The 18619-nt window shown below is 51.0% G+C and overlaps 1 protein-coding gene across 2 annotated transcripts in view; it reads right to left on the bottom strand.

Annotated features, from left to right (window-relative positions):
• The window catches only part of IRAG1 (inositol 1,4,5-triphosphate receptor associated 1), a 133200-nt gene that overhangs the window by 44131 nt on the left and 70450 nt on the right, over positions 1 to 18619 (bottom strand). Inside the window, exons 5-11 of one of the 2 annotated variants that reach the window (XM_045291055.1) lie at positions 18026 to 18096; positions 15413 to 15586; positions 14263 to 14361; positions 13508 to 13560; positions 13269 to 13319; positions 11449 to 12066; positions 7952 to 8030 (exon numbers count right to left, since the gene is read on the bottom strand). In XM_045291055.1, the coding sequence (XP_045146990.1) occupies positions 7952 to 8030; positions 11449 to 12066; positions 13269 to 13319; positions 13508 to 13560; positions 14263 to 14361; positions 15413 to 15586; positions 18026 to 18096 (1145 nt within the window). Of the gene's footprint in view, positions 1 to 7951; positions 8031 to 11448; positions 12067 to 13268; positions 13320 to 13507; positions 13561 to 14262; positions 14362 to 15412; positions 15587 to 18025; positions 18097 to 18619 lie in introns of those variants that run through there. The other variant, XM_045291056.1, reaches the window with a different exon arrangement.

Raw genomic sequence — 18619 nt, 5'->3', positions numbered from 1 at the left:
GCTTTGTCTTCAGCAGTTGTGTCGGGAAGGTGAGCATCATAGAATGCCAATTTTAAGAGAAGAAAGTATTCTTGCATTGAGGGAGTACTTGAGTGGAGGCCCAATATCCTTCTGCTACCTTAATACTAAACCTATAAATATGTGAACATAGATCTATTTCCCCATCCTTATATATAAATATATTTGCATATGTACATGTAGATCTGATGTTTCTATGTACCAGGTGGCAACCCTTGTGGCAACTCTGGCCTTTTTCTTAATGTGTCCCCCACTGTGCCCAGCAACAAAGCCAATTAAGCAGTGAGTTCCTGAGAATTCTATATGATTGAACCACGGGAAGGCATCTGAGAGCCCCCTTTGGCTGAGCAGCAACAGCAAAATGTAATCCAGGCCTCTAGCCTTGCTCCAATGCCTGAGGGATGATTCCAGGACGGGCAGAAACACCCAGAACTCAAAGTAACACAACAACAACAACAACAACAGCAACAACGTTGTTCTAAACCAATCAAAACGATGCCTGCAGCTCTCAAACACAGGAGAGGACAGGGATCATTTCAAGGTTGGCCAGAGAAGCAGAAATTGCTAGAAATCAGCCTAGAGCCTGATAACCTACCTACTCCTTCCCCCAAAGAGTCAGGTTTTCTGGAAGGTTCTCCATCCCAACACAACAGATGTGAGAGTGAGACTGGGGGTTGGGGCGGGGGGCTGGAGAGGGAGGAAAGGGAGGGGAGGGAGAGGGAGGGATGGACAGAAGCAGCCTGGGCTGCTCTTTTGCTTTCCTGACTGAGGAGGAAGGGAGAAGAACGGAGCGTGATGGGAAGACCTCCTTGGATAGCGTGGAAGTGAGACCAAAGAGACAATACACAACACGAGCCCCCCTTGGAGGGAGGGAGGGAGTGGCAGGAGGCATACAGAAAGCTCCAGTGCAAGCCCTCTCACTTCTGGACAAGAGTCCAGGGCCAACTCTTCGGATTGTTGCTGTCTTTTCCTTCCATTGCCAAGTTGGGGAGTGAAAGTAGCTGCTTGGAGAAACGGTTACATCGGGGAGCTAGGGGCAGGTTGTCTCTGCAATCTAAAGCTCATTAGTACTCACTGAAGTAAGTAATTTGGCATAATAACTCAACTTTCCGACTATGAACAACTTAGAGAAATAAAGCGGAAACCAACCAATCCCCCAACTCCTACCACCCACCCACAGCTCCATCCTCTTTCCCTTTTCCTGCCATTACCCTGTTGTAATCTTTGAAACAAAGCGGACAAACACAAAATACCCAAATTCCAGCTAGAGCTCCAGTCTCAGAGAGGGGTAGGAAAGAGTCCCTGAGCATTTCCCTACACAAGAAAACCCAGTGGGACTGTCCAGACGAAACAACACTACAGTGAACACGGCGGCCTGCCAGCCATGCAAAACCACCAAGGGCAAAAGGGGAAGGAAAGGAGCCGGGAAGATGTAAAGGAAGGAAGGAAACATGCAGGAGGCAGATGTCAGGATGGAAACGGAGCCACAAGACACATGGAAAACGTATGGCAGAAATGCGTGACGGTCGGAGAAAGCAGGCTGTGAAAACCACTGGGGAGAGGAGACGATCACACAAAGATAAAAGAGAACGACAGTGGGGGGGGGGGGCAACCAGAAGACCAAACTGCACACATAAGTAGACCCCTTGCCCATGTAAGTGGTAGACCCCTTGCCCATGGGAGCCCAGGGCTGTGCTGATGTGGAGATGACTGCGAATAGAATGTAAACGTAAGACACACACCGAAAACAGAAGAAGAATTCAACATTTGTGTAGGGAGGAATGGAAAGGTAGGAAGAAATTTTTTAAAAATGGAAATGCTGCAATTACATGTGATATAAAGGAAGCATCTCAAAGACTTTTAAACCACCAATGTATTTTTAAAATATCTTTTTTAACTTGAAGAAACTAATATTTCGTTTAGGGAGGAAACAATTACCAAAATTCAGCAAGCTCCAGAGTTTCACTTCACTTTACTTCAAGTTCACTTAAAGTTTAATATTTTTCACTTCAAAAAAGAACACATAGCATAAACTCCCTCTTCCTCCCTCCTTCCTGTATTTGTGCGGAAGGAAGTGTTGGTGTAAGCATTTCTTACTTTCTCCTTTGTCGTTTTCACTCCTGGTTAAATGCTCTGATAATGAACAGCTGACATTTTTAACAAAACAACTATTTTCTAAAGAGCTATTCTAGCACATTCCAATGAAAAACATTTGGTTCTGGATACGTGGGTCTTGGAAAAGTAACTCGTGGGGCTCTGGTTAAAGATGCTTTAAACCACAATAGGCCAAAGTTACTGGTTTGGGATGAACTTTCTGTAAACTGCCTTTTGAGCAAAGCCTCTTTGCTGAGAACTAAGGCCACCTCTGAGCCCCAGAGAGGGTTGCCTAGAAAGATTGGTCCATTCAGTGCACTCTTCTGCTTCAGCATATACCTCTCTAAAAATCCAACTCCAACCACTTTCTAGATATTGCCACCTGGATAAAGATAATAAAAATAATCTCAATCACCAGTATTCATTCAACACCACCTATGCATTTATGCCTTACAGTGATTCTGCACTTTCCCATTTATGCCTCACAATAATTCTGCAAAGTCAACGTGGCTAAGCTTGTTTTCGGGGGTGGTGGGAGGAAAGCTAAGAAACTAAGGCTCAGTTCATTAGTCCCCCAAGGTCTCAGTTAGTAGTAGAGCCTTCCACAAAGCCAGGCTGTCAGAGTCTTGCTCAGCGGAATTCCACAGGTCCACACCAGACTCATTGTCCTCCTTCCTGAGGAAGGTGCGCCTCACAAGTGAGAAGTCTTATTCCCGTGCTCTGAATCGAGGTTCACAGCCCCACCACCCACAAGACCCTACAGAGAGAACCTGCTTTCTCTCTTGACCCATCCCTTCACCAAGTCCTGCCAAACCTGTCCTCCTTACATTGGCCCATTGGTCTGCAGTCTTGTTACTCTCGTCAGGCTGCTTCCATCTCCTCACACTACACCCTGGTCACCCTGCCTTCATTCTCTCCTATTTTGAGCCAGCGTTCATCACCTTTCTGAATCTCTCTTCTAGAACGTAGATGATTCTTGCTGCGCGGTATGCCTCATCGCCAATGCCAAGGGAACTGAAGGCATGTGTGCAATGGCTGCTCTGGACTCCTGATCTTTCTCCTTCCTGCCAAGTGGGGCTCAGTTTTTCCCACAATCCAGCTTTGACTACAGACAAGTGTGGCTCTTCTGAGGATGGTAAAACCCGTGTTCCCAACTGCTCATGTGGATTCGAAGCACCTGCTATTCTGACCAGCTCATCCAGAAACGCGCCGCCCCCCCCCCTCCTATGTCCATCAATGGATTTTCTTTTCTTTTTAAAAATGTTTATTCCCAAGCTAACTGGTACAGAAAATGTGTGGAATATCTTACAAGAAATAGTCATATACAGAATTTAGAAGTAAATTCAATTCTAGATGTAAAATTTCAGAATTTAGATGCAAAATAACACATCATGGTCAAATTAAGTTTTTTTCTAGGAACATAAGATTTATTTGTCTACCTGAAAAGTTGCTACTGTATTTTTACACAAATAGCACATGCCTTAAATGTTTTATTTCCAAGCCATCCAAAGCCCTCATGTGCTAGTTTTTATGCATGTTATATGCATTGGTGTATTATAGATGAAAATATAGTAATATGTTAAATATAGTATACAAGATTCTTTCAATATCAAACAGTTGATGAAATTCAACACAAAATTTTAAACTTGGAAGATTGAATATATCCTTTAAAGAAAAGTAATCTATTAAATACGAAGACACGATATGATCCTTGTAAATAATAAATTTTAAACGAAAAACAGAAGCAAGGCACGTGTTCTCCCTATGGTTGATCCTGCGCTACAGAATCTTGCCCAAGTTCTGACACAGACCCTGCTACACACACACATGCTCACATGCACAAAGACCACAGCAATTAATTTGAAGAAATCAAATCAACAGGTGGATTTACAGTGAATTTGAAAAAGAAAAATGTTTTATAAAGTGGACAAGAGCCTTTGGAATGAGCTCTACCTGGATATCAGTCCTGGCTGCAGCAATGAGCGGCCTATGGCCTCAATCTCCCTGAGCCTTCAACTCCTCGTTTGTCACCTGGGAGTAATCGGCCCACATCCCTGGGTTGTTGTGAGCACTCAGTGTAATCAGTCAGATGCTCAGCATACTGCCGGGCATAAAGTGATCCCTGTGGTTACAGCAAGCCTGCTAAGTCACTGATTCAGTTATCAAAACACCCTTTGTTAATACTAGTCATCTCTATGAAAAGAGACTGATGGCTAACAAACAAGCAGTCCTCATTTATGCTAATTATCAGCTAAAAAGAGTCTTCTTCATAAGTAATGAAGCAAAGGCATAAATCACATGGAGTGTGGCTCCACAAGAGGTGCGACTCTGCCACACTGCTGTCTAGTGGAGGCTGACTCATGGCGACCCTGTGGAGCAGGGTAGGCCTGCCTCTGTGAGTCTCTCAGACTAGACTCTTTACGGGGGAAGAAAGGCCCATCTTTCTTCTGAGAGTTATGGAGGACTTACACAAATATTGTAGAGGGAAAAGAAAAGAAAGCCTATATTAACACAGGCATAAACCCTGTGCCTGAACAAGACTGAAATGTTTACAAATTAAACAACTTAAAACTCTATAAACTGTAAATACAAGCAAAATGAGAAGAGTTTTTGAATCTAATATGTGGCTTCAGAGCAATCGCAAAGAAAATGTTGTAGAAAGTGCCGTGAATTTCAATGAGAAATAGGCAGAAAAGAGGCAGAGGGAGCAGTCTGGAAGCCTCGAATCATAGAAGGGCAGTGTTAAGTGAGGTTTCTCAATAAATGCAACGCTCACCTGAGAAAAGTGTAGCAGATGAACGAATAATAGCTGCAATGTTTTAAAAGCCTATATACATTGGCAACAAAAAGAAACTAAAAGCAAAAGAAAACAAAAAAACACCCCTCCCAAGACTCCATGGATATATGGGCCAGAAAGCAAGACTATCTGTCTCCATCAGTTCCTGAAAGGGTTAGATTAAGTTAGGGGTACAGAGTGACTGACACTGTAAGAAATATTGCATTTATTTTTTTATAAGTGGATTTTAAGAAGGAGGACATAGACAGAGACAATAGAGTAAGGAAGGAGATTGGGTGGAGTTTCCCCACTGCTGGAGGCACAGGGATGACAGTGCTCAGGAGTGGGGAGACTGATACCTGGCAGGGGTGGGAGTGGGGGGGAGACAAAGGCACAGAGGCAAGAGGGTGAGTGGGCACAGGGCGGAGGATCTGGGAAAGGAGACAGGTAGGCAGGAACCTGGTCATTGGATACCCTCACCGTTCGAAGCTCACTTCATGGCACTTAGGGCTAGTCAGAGACTGCATTTTTATACATACCTGTTTCAGCTCCCCTACTACGTCTTACACTATTTTGCCCTTTTTTTTTTAATTTAAAAAATCTTTACTCAGGGTGGAGCCAGGACAGGTATTTTTTTTTTTAACATTTTATTAGGGGCTCATACAACTGTTATCCCAATCCATACACACATCAATTGTGTAAAGCGCATTTGTACATCGTTTCTCAAAACATTTTCTCTCCATTTAAACCCCCGACATTAGGTCCTCATTTTCCCCTCCCTCCCCGCTCACCCCTCCCGCATGAGCCCTTGATAGTTTATAAATGGGTATTTTGTCATATCTTGCCCTGCCCGACTTCTCCCTTCATCCACTTTTCGGTTGTCTGTCCCCCAGGGAGGAGGTCACACACAGTTCCATGTAATTGGTTCCCTCTCTCCTACCCATTCTCCCTTTACCCTCCCTGTTTTGCCACTCACACCACTGGTCCTATAGGGCTCATCCATCCTGGATTCCCTGTATTTCCAGTTCCTATCTGTACCGGTGTATCTCCTCTGGTCTAGCCAGTCTTGCAAGATAGAATTCGAGTCATGGTAGTGGGAGCGGGGAGGAAACCTTTAGGAACTAGAGGAAGGTTGTATTTCTCATCATTGTTACATCGCACCCTGACTGGCTCATCTCCTCCCCGAGACCCCTCTGCAAGGGGATCTCCAGTGGCCTACTAATGGGCTTTGGATCTCCACTCCACACTCCCCCCATCATTCACTATGGTAAGATTTTTTGTTCTGATGATGCCTTACACCTGATCCCTTCGACACCTCGTGGTTGCATAGGCTGGTGTGCTTCTTCCACGTGGGCTTTGTTGCTTCTGAGCTTGATGGCCGCTTGTTTACCTTCAAGCCTTTAAGACCCCAGACGCTATACTTTTTGATAGCCGGACACCATCAGCTTTCTTCACCACATTTGCTTATGCACCCATTTGTCTTCAGTGATCCGTTCGACACCCCGTGATCACACAGGTTGATATGTTGTTCCATGTGGGCTTTGTTGCTTCTGAGCTAGATGGCCGCTTGTTTACCTTCAAGCTTTTAAGACCCCAGACGCTATATCTTTTGATAGCCGGGCACCATCAGCTTTCTTCACCACATTTGCTTATTCACCCGCTTTGTCTTCAGCGGTTGTGTCGGGAAGGTGAGCATCATAGAATGCCAATTTACTAGAAGAAAGTATTCTTGTGTTGAGGGAGTACTTGAGTGGAGGCCCAATGTCCTTCTGCTACCTTAATACTAAATCTATAAATGTAGGCTCATAGATCTATTTCCCCATCCTCATATAATATATTTGTATATGTACATGTCTTTATCTAGAGCTCTATAAATACCCTTTGCCTCCCAGCTCTTTCCTCTATTTCCATTGATTCTCCTCCTGTCCCACTATCATGCTCAGTCCCCACCAGGATTTCAGCACTTCCTCTTTGTTACGTTCCCCTTGATCCTGCCCTACCAGGTCTTCCACACCCACCTCCCCACCAATTTGGATCGCTTGTTGTTCCCTTGTCCCTGTGTTTGTTATCCCCTCTTCTTCCCTTCCCCCCTCCTCCCCCTCTCCCATGAGGACAGGTATTTTTATAAGCACTTTCGGACACACACACACACACACACACACTCTGACTTCGGGGGATGATAATATGCCGATTCTGCCTCAGAGGGAGCTTCTGGACAGAGTACGACAGCCTGTTCCATTTCCTAGGCTGCAATCTTCACAGCCCTGTCTTTTTTTCCTGAAGAGCAACTGGTGGGTTCGAACCGTCAACCATTTGGCTAGCTGATGAGCTCTTCAACCACAGCTCTACCTCCGTATCCTAGCCAAGCCTCAGGGTTATGGGCACCCTTATTTCGTAGCAGGCACTTCTCTGGGCACTTTACCACTAGGAACCCGTGTGAGTCTCAGGACAACCTGAAGAGGCAGGTGTGATGAGCAGCCCTGTTTCTCTTGGGTGGGTGGTTATGTAGAGGGTCGGTCTCAGAGTTGGGTGGAAGGTGGACAATAGGCGTCCCCCTTCTGGCTCCCAGTGGCAGCTGGGTCAGCGGCAGGCCAAGAAGGGTTACGATTCCCACAAGGCCATCAAGAGGGGTGAGCCACGTAGAGGAGAGTGGCATTGGGGGTGGGGGAGGGGCGAGGAGAAAGAGGCTGGAAGATGAACCAGAGAGGATGCGTGGGTGAGGTGAGGCGGGGGTGGTGAGGAGCCTGGAGGTTTGGGCAGGGGGGCGGCTGGTAGTGCTCTGAGAGGGGAGGGTTGGAGCTTGGACTTCCTGGTGACGGCAGATTAGAACACGGATGCCTTTGAGATGAGGAACCGATTTGAGTGGCTTCCTGGGTGTGAGGCGGAAGGAAAAGGAAGTGTCAAAAGTTTAGACCTGGCTGACCCTCCAAGACCACTGATACATCAGCATATATTCTCCTGGGTCCGGCCCACACAAACCACTGGCATGGACGAGGACTGCTGCCAGGAAGCCAGGGCCCACGCGCTCACCCTCTGGGGTCAGAGGGGACCCACCCCACCTACCTTTCTCTTGCTCAGCTGCTTCACTCAGTTCGGGAAGCTTGAGCCCCACTAAGTTCTGATTCCTCATCAAGATGTGCTCCTTGGAGGGGAAAGGAAAAGACAACAGTTCAGACACGGCCATCAGGCCGACTCTCCTCTCGATCCAATGGCTCTGTGACCACGACGGCTTGGGTGGAAGACACTTCTGGTCCGCTTCAAAGGTGGGGTGGACAGTCGTGCGGCAGTAAGCCATGAGGAGCACCGGGCAGACAGCCTCCTCCCCCAGCCTGTGGCTGGGCCATACCTGGCATTCCACCATGTATGCCACATTCCTTGTGCCCAGAATTGCCCTCCACAGGGGCCGTTTTTCGAAATGAGCCAAGTGCCGCGAGTTGAAGAAACTGCTCAGATAATACTGCGGTTCAGCCTTGCCGAGAGCCTGGAGGACACACTACAACCTTGGCGGTGTAGTAAGGTCCCCTGGGCATGTCTGGGGATGCCCGAGCAGCCAGCGGTGCCCGTCTCATGGCTGTGCTCTGAGCTGGCTGGAGCTTCCAACCCTATGACTCAGACTAGGGAGCTGTGACCCCCTCATCCACTCAGTTCCTCAGTGACCTTTTTAAAAATAATACTTTTATTGGGGCTTCTTACATCTCTTATCACAATCCATACATTGCTCCAATGTGTCACGCACATTTGTACATATGCCGCCATCATCATTTTCAAAGCATTTTCTTCCCACTTGAGCCCCTGCTATCAGCTCCCCATTTCTTCCCCTTCCTTCCCTGACCCGCCCTCCCTCACGAACCCTTGATAAGTGATAGATTATTTCCATATCTTACATCGTCCTCCATTGCCCCTCACCCACTTTTCCATTATTTGTCCACCTGGGAGGGAGTTCTAGGTGGATCCTTGTGATCAATTCCCCCTTTCTCCCCCCACCCTCCCCTAATCCTCCTAGTATCTCTACTCTCCTTGTTGACCCTGAGGGGTTTATCTATCCTGGATTCCCTGTGTTTGGGGCTCTTACCTGTAGCAGTGTGCATGTTCTGGTCTAATCCAATTTGTAAGGTAGAATTGAGGTCATGATAGTAGGGGGAAGGAAGCACCAAAGAGCTAGAGGAAAGTTGTGTGTTTCATTGGTGCTACACTGCACCCTGACTGGCTCATCTCTTCCCTGTGACCTCTCTGTGAGGGGATGTCCAGTGGTCTACAGATGGGCATTGGGTCTCCCCTCCATGTCCCCCCCCCCCCATTGATATTGGGTATGGTTTTATTCTGGGTCTTAGATGCCTGATACCTGATCCCATCGACACCTCATGATCACACAGGCTGGTGGGATTCTTCCATGTGGGCTTTGTTGCTTCTGAGCTAGATGGCTGCTTGTTTATCTTCAAGCCTTTAAGACCCCAGACTCTATATCTTTTGACAGCCGGGCACCATCAGCTTTCTTCACCACATTTGCTTATGCACCATTTTGTCTTCAATGATCATGTTGGGAAAGTGACCATCACAGAATGCTGGATTGTTAGAACAGGTGTTCTTGTGTTAAGGGAGTACTTGAGTTGAGGCCCAATGTCCATCTGCAACCTTAATTCTTAACACATATAGATGAGTACATAGTTCTATTCCCCTCTCATTATATATATATTTACATATGTACATGCCTATATTTAGGCCTCTATAAATGTCCTTTGCCTCCTGGTTCTTTCCTCTATTTCCTTTTTACTTCCCTCTTGCAGTGACCTTTTTTTATGGGACCCCTTACATTTTTAAACTGTCCAGACAAATGAGGTCTTGGAATTGCTGCCTAAGGCAGCAGGCCCTGCTGACACTACCTTACCAGGGGCTTCGCTTGGGCAGTCATAGCCTGGGGAGAGATGGACTGCAGGATGCAGTACAGATGGACTCACACCTGCTCCGAGACAATTAACACCAGGCCAGGGTCCTCAAGGGGAAATACCTTGAAGAGCCTCTCACTCCTTGTACCTATAAGTAGGTTTGTATCGTCTCCAGTGACGTGTGATCCATGAGGTCGCCCTTGGCAACCACCAGCTGCTCCTCTTGGAGAAAGGTGGGCTCCCTACTCCCATAAAGAGTTCCAATCTCAGAAACTCACAGGGGCAGTTCCCCCTCATCCTCCAGGGTCGCTGGGAGCCGGGATGGACTCGATGGCAGGGGATTTGTTTTTTGTTTGTTTGTTCTGCACAGAGGTGATGGGTGGTATTGCACCCAGCTATAGAGGGAAAGGTAGAGGCTGGTGGAGGTTCCCAGAGCCCCAGTGGAAGTCAGTCAGGCCCCTTTACCTGTTGACTTTGAAAGCCAGAGTAAACTGGCTCTCAGACGTCAACTCAGGGTGAGAAGGGGCACTCAGCTGCCAGGGCAGTGATGAGTGAGAGCTGTGGCCTTCTTGCCGGATAGCTGTCTTTGCTGGCTGAGATGAACTTAATGGGGGCAGGGGCCTAGGCCTGGCTTTGGATGCTCAGGGACCCAAGAGGCAACTCCCTAGCAGTTGGGCCCTTCAGCTTCCCAGTTGCCAGAGACCTGGGGCCATAGCTCACAAATGGCAGTTCCAACAGCCCCTGTGCTGATCAGCAAGTTAATCAGTTCTTCCTGGCTGGTGGGGGTCTCTTTATCAAATCTAAAAATCCACAGCCAGGCCTCAGCTCCACGTGAGCTGCCAACTCTGAGCACCATGGCAGGCTTCAGAATTGGGCCATGACCAGAGTCTACCATGTCCTCGCTGACACAGAAATCCCCTCCCTGAGGCTTGAGCACGATCAAGAGCCTCTTTTCCGTCTCTGGCCCATGGACCTTCTTTGGGCAGCCAGGAGAGCCTTGTACCATACCCAGCGGCCTTGCCCTGGGCTGACCTTCTAGGTGAGAGGATTCTATTTGTGCTGCTCTTTCTCTCCTGGACACTCTCAGGGCCATCTCCCCTGATCTCTGGGCTCCTTGCACAGGGTAGGAGCCCCAGGAATGACCAGTGTGATTGGCTTGATGACCAGGGAACTTAGAGGACACCGTCGGAGCAGAAGAAATTTATCACAGGCGCAGCAACAGCCCTGCTGGCCATCACCATACTTGAAACCCTTTGTCCACAGGCATCAGGAAGCACAGTTTGGGCACTGCAGAGGAAACGCGCTCTCATCCTTGCCTTGTCCAGTTCTAGGACAGACAAGGAGCCCACCAGGGGGCTCCTGTTTGTGGACCACCAGCTCCGATTGGAGGAGGGAAACAGCCCAGGGCTGAGGGACCCAAGTGTCCTCCACATTTAGGCCTTGTGTGGCTACTCTATCCCAGGCTGACCTCTCCCGTAAGTGGGGTAACAAGTGCCTAACTCTGGTGTTTAAGACAGTGGCTACCCTGCTGGGCCTGGTTTAAATGGCGGGGAAGCTTATGACCCTACAAGGCCCAGGGCCAGGCCCGATCTTCCTTGCTCCAAGCCCAGTCCTAGCCCTGAGGCTCCTCAACCCATGGGGCCTGGAGCACGCACCGTCTGGCCCCCAGGAACCCACCTCTCGGAGCTTGGTCAGTTTCTGCATCCTCACGGGCTGCACTTGTATCTGGAAGTCTTTGAGTCCGGGAGCCTTGGCCACCTTGCTGCAGCCTTTGCCTGCAAAACGCTTCTCCTCCTCTGTCAGTGGCAGTTTAGCAAGCACTTTCTGCAGCCTGGGGCCGGCTTCCTCGGGGCCACTATCCCAGGAGACCCCCCGCAGCAGGAGAGGGTGGGACACTGGGGGCCCCAGCTCAGCTTTGGAGCCAGTCTTGGGCCCTGTTGGCTCCCCTGGTGGTCCTTTCCCCTGGGGGGCCAGGGGGACTCCCCCTGCAGAGCCCTGGGCTGGACTTCTTGGCAGAGGGTCGCCCTCCCTGGCTGTCTTCAGGAGCTGCCTCCCTAGCTCGCTGTCCATTGGCCCCGGCTGGGGGCTGTTCAGGGCCATTTTTCCGCCACTGCCTGTGCCAGGAGCTGGGCCCTTGGGTGTGGTTTCCGGGTGCTGGAGGGGATCAAAGTTCTCCTTTTGTTCTATTGCCGTCTCTTTGGACTTCTCAACCATGGGTGAGCGAGGAGCCAGCCGCCCCTGAGACACTTTCCTCTGGTCATTCTGCTTCCGATCAGCTAGCCCTTTGGGAACATTCTGAAAGAGAAGGAGAGAGCTAGGATTCTGGGGGCAGCTTGGGGAGAAGGTAGGTGTGGTCAGGTCAGGTCTGAGGTGGGGCCTCTGTTCCCGCCAGCCTTTACAAGGAGCCCATTTGCTTTGGGGAGAAGGTGAGGGGAGGCAGGAGGGGGAGGTTTCTCCGTTAGGGGCTTGAGTCAGCAAACAAGGCTGGGGGTTGTAAGACAGAGAGGTCAATGGAGCTCGGGGCTGGTGTTCTAAAACCAGCCCCCAACTGCCCAAGGGCTGGATGCCGGCGGGGAGACTGGAGATCAGGGCAGCTCAGGGAAGCCTCGCATGTTTGGTCCCAACTCAGTTGCCCCAGGTTTTAATTGTAGCTCTCTCTGGAAAGGTCTTAACTCTTAGGAACTCAGATGTCTCATCAAATATGTGAAACTGTGTGAGGTAGGGTGTGTGTGTGTGTGTGTGTGTGTGTGTGTGTGTGTGTGTGTGTGTGTAAGAAGAGTTCATAGCTTTCACAAAATCCTCAAAGCATTCAATGATCCCAAAGCGGCTCAGAGTCATTGGGTGGGGCCATTCTTGTAAAAGGTGGCTATCTTACTGCTCAGAATTTCTAAGACCCTGCACTCTGCTCTCACCTTCCATCCCCCCATGGGGTGTTTGCTTGGAGGGGAGTGAGTGGGGCTGGGCCTGGGTATTTGAGTAGCTGGGCTTGTGTGTGCACTAAACCGCTTTGAAAGCCTGCCATCCTGAATCCAGCAAGATTGTGTTCTAGCACTGCCCTCGACACAACCTTTAGCACCTCAGTCCCTTGTACTGCTCATGGACAAGGATAAGGGTTTCCTGGCTGCTTCTAGTGAAAATTCCAACCCGGGTCTTAAACTTACAGTTTTCACTTAAGTTGACAAGAGCAGCCTTCTTACCTGGCTGCTGGGCCCCGGGGTCCCTTTTCTTACGAACCAGCAGCATGATGCGGCTGGTATGGAGCAAGACCACCCCACTGAATTCTGCTTCCTTTATCCCTCCACCTCAAACTCCTAACCATGAGGGCAGGGGTCTGCCAGTGTCCCCAGCCTCGACCCTCTGTGTGCGCGCGCGCGCGCACACACACACACACACACACACACACACAGGTTGCCCAGACTAGGGGGGTGGGGTGGGGGGAAAGGGGGTACTGTGGCTCCCACACCAGAGTCCCCATGTAGGACAAAATCCAAACTCACACACTCGCCGAGGTGAGGTGCAGAGACGGCGGCCTCATCCCCCTTCTGAAGCTGAAAGTAAACACAAGTCCATCAGCGAGGGGGGAAGAGACTACATTTCCTCTTGAAACGCCTCCAAGCAGGCCATTAGCAGTGGTGTAAATTCCTCCCTCTGAAGTAGGCCACTTGGAGAGGCTCCCTGGGCCTTAGGGGCTAAGAAGAAGATGCCTTGGCATAGAAACCCGGAGTGGGCCTGTTACCTGTGATGGTGCTCCGGGCAGAGGGGTCTGCGGGCCACTGCACGCATCCAAACCTGAAACGGCCCAGATCCTGGTGAGTGTTGTCCCCCACCCCTACCCCAACCCCAGTTGTCCCTCTCACAATGTCCTTCTTAGCAACATGGTCCTGGAGCCATTTGTTGACTACCTCTCCCCTGTGCCAGGTTCCGTGGGGGACTATCATGTAATCCTCACAGAAACTATACGGGGAGCCCAAGGCAAGCTTCCACGGCTGCTAAGTACCAGCATGAGATCTGAACCCCGGATACCCTGATCTGAAGTCAAGCTTGTCACACAGTGCTGACCAGCGTAGACTGCCTGCCCTGCCCCCCAGTCCCTTCCCCTGATGGTCAAGGGGGTGACCTAGCAAATGATAGGAACCCAAAAGACAAAGAGGGGCCCCAATGACTTTCCAAACAAGCTCTGTGCTGGACCGACCCCCCCTGCCCACTCTGTTGAGCACAGAGGCTGTCATAGCACCCCTTTTCATCCCCTCACCCCTATCCTCATTCCATCTGGTGATCCTGGGTTAGGTCTGCCTCCCTACAGTATTCCCCCAGCCCCACAAAGGAAGTACACCTGCCTCCGCTGGAGCTGACCAGGGGCACTGAAGGGAGGGCTACAGGATAGGAGAGAGTGCCGGAAGGCATCTTGGTCAGTCCACGGGCAGGGCTAAGGCCATCCACAGAGCCAAGTCAGGGCAGGAAATGCCTAGCCAGTGGGGGTGTAGACCTCACCTGGTGGGGGCTGGAGCTCCCCTGGAGGGCTGGGGACTGTGAGTGAGTTGCTCCGAGAGGATCTGGGGGATGACCCGGGGCTGAGGTTGGGGGAAGCACCTGTGGACACACGCTCCAATTAGCGGACACTTGGGATGGTTTAATAGGACTTCAACCTAACAAAGACCTGCTTTCAGAAATGCCTGGCCCCTGGGATGGGGATGCGCAGCTGATCCCTAATAGCTACAGAAGGCTCCTTCTTCGACCACAGCCTCTCCCTGCTGCCTGCCCAACAGAGGGGCTGGCACGCCACAGACTGCCTGGCCTGACCTTGAAGCACCTTCCAGAAACCAAAGGCCTGGTATTGCTTGAGAGGCACAACTTCAAACACTATGCCCCCTACTAGATTTCCCATCATGCACCTGGTGTCAAGCATTTCCCCGCCCTCCTGGGGCTGTTGTTTCTGTTCAGGGCCATCAAGTTGGCGGAGGCGTAGCGACCATACGCACCACAGGGCTCGTCAGTCTGTGCTCTCCTTCAATTATTCCCAAACCCAATCCCACGTCCTGCTCACAATGAAGAGTCACCCTCGCCACAGGACCATTTCAAGAACATTTCAAGGAATTTTCCTTCTAATTCCAAAATGCCTGAAAGACTCCTCCTCCCTTCCCTCTGTTTCCCCCACAGTACCTGGGCCCCTCATGAGGACCCAGAGCTGCAGATCAGGGAGAGGAGCCTAGCGACAGCTGACTGGGGAGGTGTCCAGGAGAGCAGGGCTTCCCCGGGAGGGGAGGGCCGTGACCCTGAGCCCACCCAAGGCGGTGGAAGCTGGCAGCCCTGGGGGCGGGGTGTTCAACCTCATGGATATCAAATGCCCTGGTACGTTTAGTGAACAGGAAACTGCAAAGGTTTTCATCAGGGCCAGAACAATGACAGGCAGAAGCTTCCTTGGCTAAAGTGTACAGGCCTTTCTGGAACTGCCCAAGATGCCCTGTCCTCTGAGGGTCTTCCACAAGAACTCACTCTTCTTGGGGCCTAGAGGCAGGCAAGGCAAAGGCACCCCCCTTGGAAGCCAAGCCCCTGTGACAACCTGGGCCAGGTCCCCCTGCACCTGCTGCCCCTCCTCCCTGCTTTGGAACGGTGCTGGACGGTCACCTTGGTACTGTCCTACCTGCTGGTGAGCCTCCCGGGCTGCCTCTGGACTTTCTTCCTCGGCGGGTCAGGAAACGCTCGCTTACTGTCTTGGCTTCGTCCAGCAGGGCCAGATTTTTCTTCTTGTCTTCCTCTGAGATGCTGATGTCTGGCAGCTGGTCGTTTACCAGGTCAATGATGTGTCCTGAGGGGTCTGCAGAGGGACAGGAGCTCAGCGTGGGAGGCCCTGCATCGTTGGCCCCAGGCTGAATGGCCACCACCCCCACTTCAACCCAGGGATGCTGCCTAGTGCACACCCAGCAGGCAAACCCTGACCATGCCCGCCCAAAAGACAAGCTAGGTGGAGACAGAGGGTGACTTCCTCAGCAGGCCTGGGTCCTCTGGCCTTTAGCCTGTGGCTGTGGTATTTCCTCTGTCACACGAAGCTCCCTCAGGTTGGCATACTACCCTGAGCCGTCTTTATGGAAAGAAGTCCCACCTGCATGCTGCTTTCCTCCTCTCCGCCCGCCCCCTACTGTGGCCCTACTTAAGAGTCTGTTCTTTGAACAAGCAGGTGAATGAAGTTGTGTGCACGAAGGGAGCCTTTCAAAGGTGGACCACAGACACAGTCCCATGGCCACTTCCCCTTGCTTCTTTCTTCACGTACATTGTTCACCATCTTCCTCCAAAACCGCCCCTGCTCCAGCATCCCCTCTCTGGACGAAAGACACCCGGTTCTCACCCAGGTCCTCAGAAACAGAGTCACTGCACTCCTCTCTGTGCCTCACTGCCCCCCACGTCCAACCAGCCAACTGATGGAGCCCCTCATCTCTAGGCTTGCTCTTTCCTGGACAATGACATCAGCCATCTCACAGCCACAGCCAGCCAGCCTGCCTCAGGGCTTTTCCCTCCACGGTCACCCCCTCTGATGGTCTAAGGGCTGTAGCTGACCACGGTCATTCTTCTGCCTCGTTTTGTCGAGGTTGCTCATGATGCTCAGCGTAACATCCAAACTCAAAACTGGGCCCTTCCCCACACACTCACTCCTAGAACTCTCTACTCCAGCTACTTGGCAGTGGATGACCCTGGGTTTTCTGGTTTTGGTGTTGTTGCTTTGCCTTCCCAGCCTCCGGTCAGTCCTTCCTTTCCAGAAACTAGCTCCTAACTTCTCCTTGTGGGGAACCTACCGGACCCTTGCATGTGTTAGTGGGGAGCCAAACCCTCCCTACCTCACCCCCGTGCTAGGGGTGGGAACATGTCCCAATCTTGGCCAATCAGTACATTCAGTCCCTTCAGTCACAATGAGGGGTTGACAGTCATGTGAATCCAGTGACAGTGAGTACTGACTATGGGTGATGTTTACTAGGAAATAGAAGCTCTCTTCTGGCTGTGGGATATGGCTGGTAGACCTGTACCACCATGTTTGAAGAACCTGCCCAAGAAGCAAGCTAACGCATAAGACAGCAAATGGGAGAGATGGAATGGGACCATTATTAAAACCCACTTTGACGATCTGGATTCAACACTACCTGAAACCACAGCCCTGGCTTTTGTTTAGTTTTAGGGTGTGTGTGTGTGTGTGTGTGTGTGTGTGTGTGTGTGTGTGTGTGCTAGCTTGAGTTAAGTTTTGATCACTTGAAAGAGTATGAACTCATGCAGATGGTAGGGCGTTCAGTTACTCACAGTGCTCGCAGAGGCTCTGTTGCTCTGTCGTGTTGCTGCTTCTACCTGGAATGCTTTCTCTCTCTCATCCTACCTATCCAACTCTCTAGCCGAGATGTTCCATCCCTCCAGAACACTTGCTTAACGCTCTTCCTACCCAAAGAGAACTGGCCTCCTTCTTCTCTCCCTTCCCCTAGCACTTCTGTGAAGGCCCTTGCAATGTAGCCGCTTGATTATAACTGTCCACTTCTCAGGTTCCTGGTGGACCGCGTGCTCCGGAAAGATAGGAGCGAAAGCTGTGTTATATTGAATACACTGGCCAGGGTCCGTTCACCGCTGTAGAGTGGATCCTGACTCATAGGAACCCTATACAACAGAGTAGAACTGCCAGGGACTGGGGTCCCAAGGCTGAAGATCGTTACAGAAGCAGATTGCCACAATTTTTTCCCCCATCGAGCAGCTGGTGGGTTCAAACTGCTGAGGTTTGGGTTGGCAGCTGAGGCCTTTAGTCATAGTGCCACCAGCGCTCCTTGGTGCAGGGCAGCCCTGAGAAAACGTGTGAGGAATGAGTGTGTAATGGGCAGCCAGCCTTATCCTGCCGGGCTAAGGGTCTCTCTACTGGAAGCCAAGGGCTCCACCGCCTTAGCCCCTGCATGGAGCCTCACCAGCTGTTCGGTGTCCTGTCTCTCTTTGCCTCATCTTCTTCATGCCTTGTCTTTTTAGCCAAAAGACATTGAAATCAGATACCATGCTTGTTCAGAACTCAAACAGAGCAGGCCCGATCAACTTTACTCTATTGGACTTAAAAGGCTGGGCCCCTGGTGGCGTAGTGGTTATGTCTTAAGCTGCGAACCACAAAGCCAGCCGTTCAAAACCACCACCTGCTCCTTGGAAGAAAGATGCGGCTTTCTCCTGTACTCCAATACCCTTTCATCTTCAAATACCCTTTCATCTTCACGCGCAGAAAAAGAGTGATCGGTCTCGTCCTCACCCACAGAAGTCAGCGGAGCTGCGGAAACCTTCAGGCGTCGGAGAGGAAGCCTCCTGTGTGGACTGTGCGCTCTGAAAGGCAACAGAGCCAGCTCGGTAAGAAAAGGCCGTTCAAAACCCGGGAATCCGGCAAAAACACCTCGGCATCCTTTCACAGTTGCACACCCACGTTCAGTGAAGGGCCACTGACTCAACCTGGGAACCGGTTAGCAATGCAAATTCCAGGCCTACGTCCTATTAGGCGCCATCGAGCCGGTTCCGACTCACAGAGACGCTCCGCACGCAGAAGGAAGCACTGCGCGGTCGTGCGTGGCCACCCGCACCGTGGCTCTTATGTTGGAGCCGCCGAGGCAGCCCATCTCCCGCCGCAGGGCAGGGGGGTCGGCAGTAGACTCCTCTCCTCCCAGGCAGGAGACCCCCTGGGTTCAACTTCCAGGCCGTCGAGGGAGGCTCGCGGGTCCCTGTGCTACTGAACAGACTTCCGCAGCGCTCCCAGATGACCACAGACTCGGAAGACGGCCTCCCTGATAGACTTCCAAAACTCAGCCAAGGCAAACCCCCTGGTAACAGCTGTAGAATGCCCAGCCGATTGGGG

Source organism: Echinops telfairi, unplaced genomic scaffold (assembly GCF_000313985.2).
Source record: "Echinops telfairi isolate 266 unplaced genomic scaffold, ASM31398v2 ScPeMD7_60;HRSCAF=208, whole genome shotgun sequence".
Lineage (NCBI taxonomy): Eukaryota > Metazoa > Chordata > Mammalia > Afrosoricida > Tenrecidae > Echinops > Echinops telfairi.
Note: the sequence above shows the minus strand (reverse complement) of the source record. Positions and strands in the feature narration are given on the sequence as shown.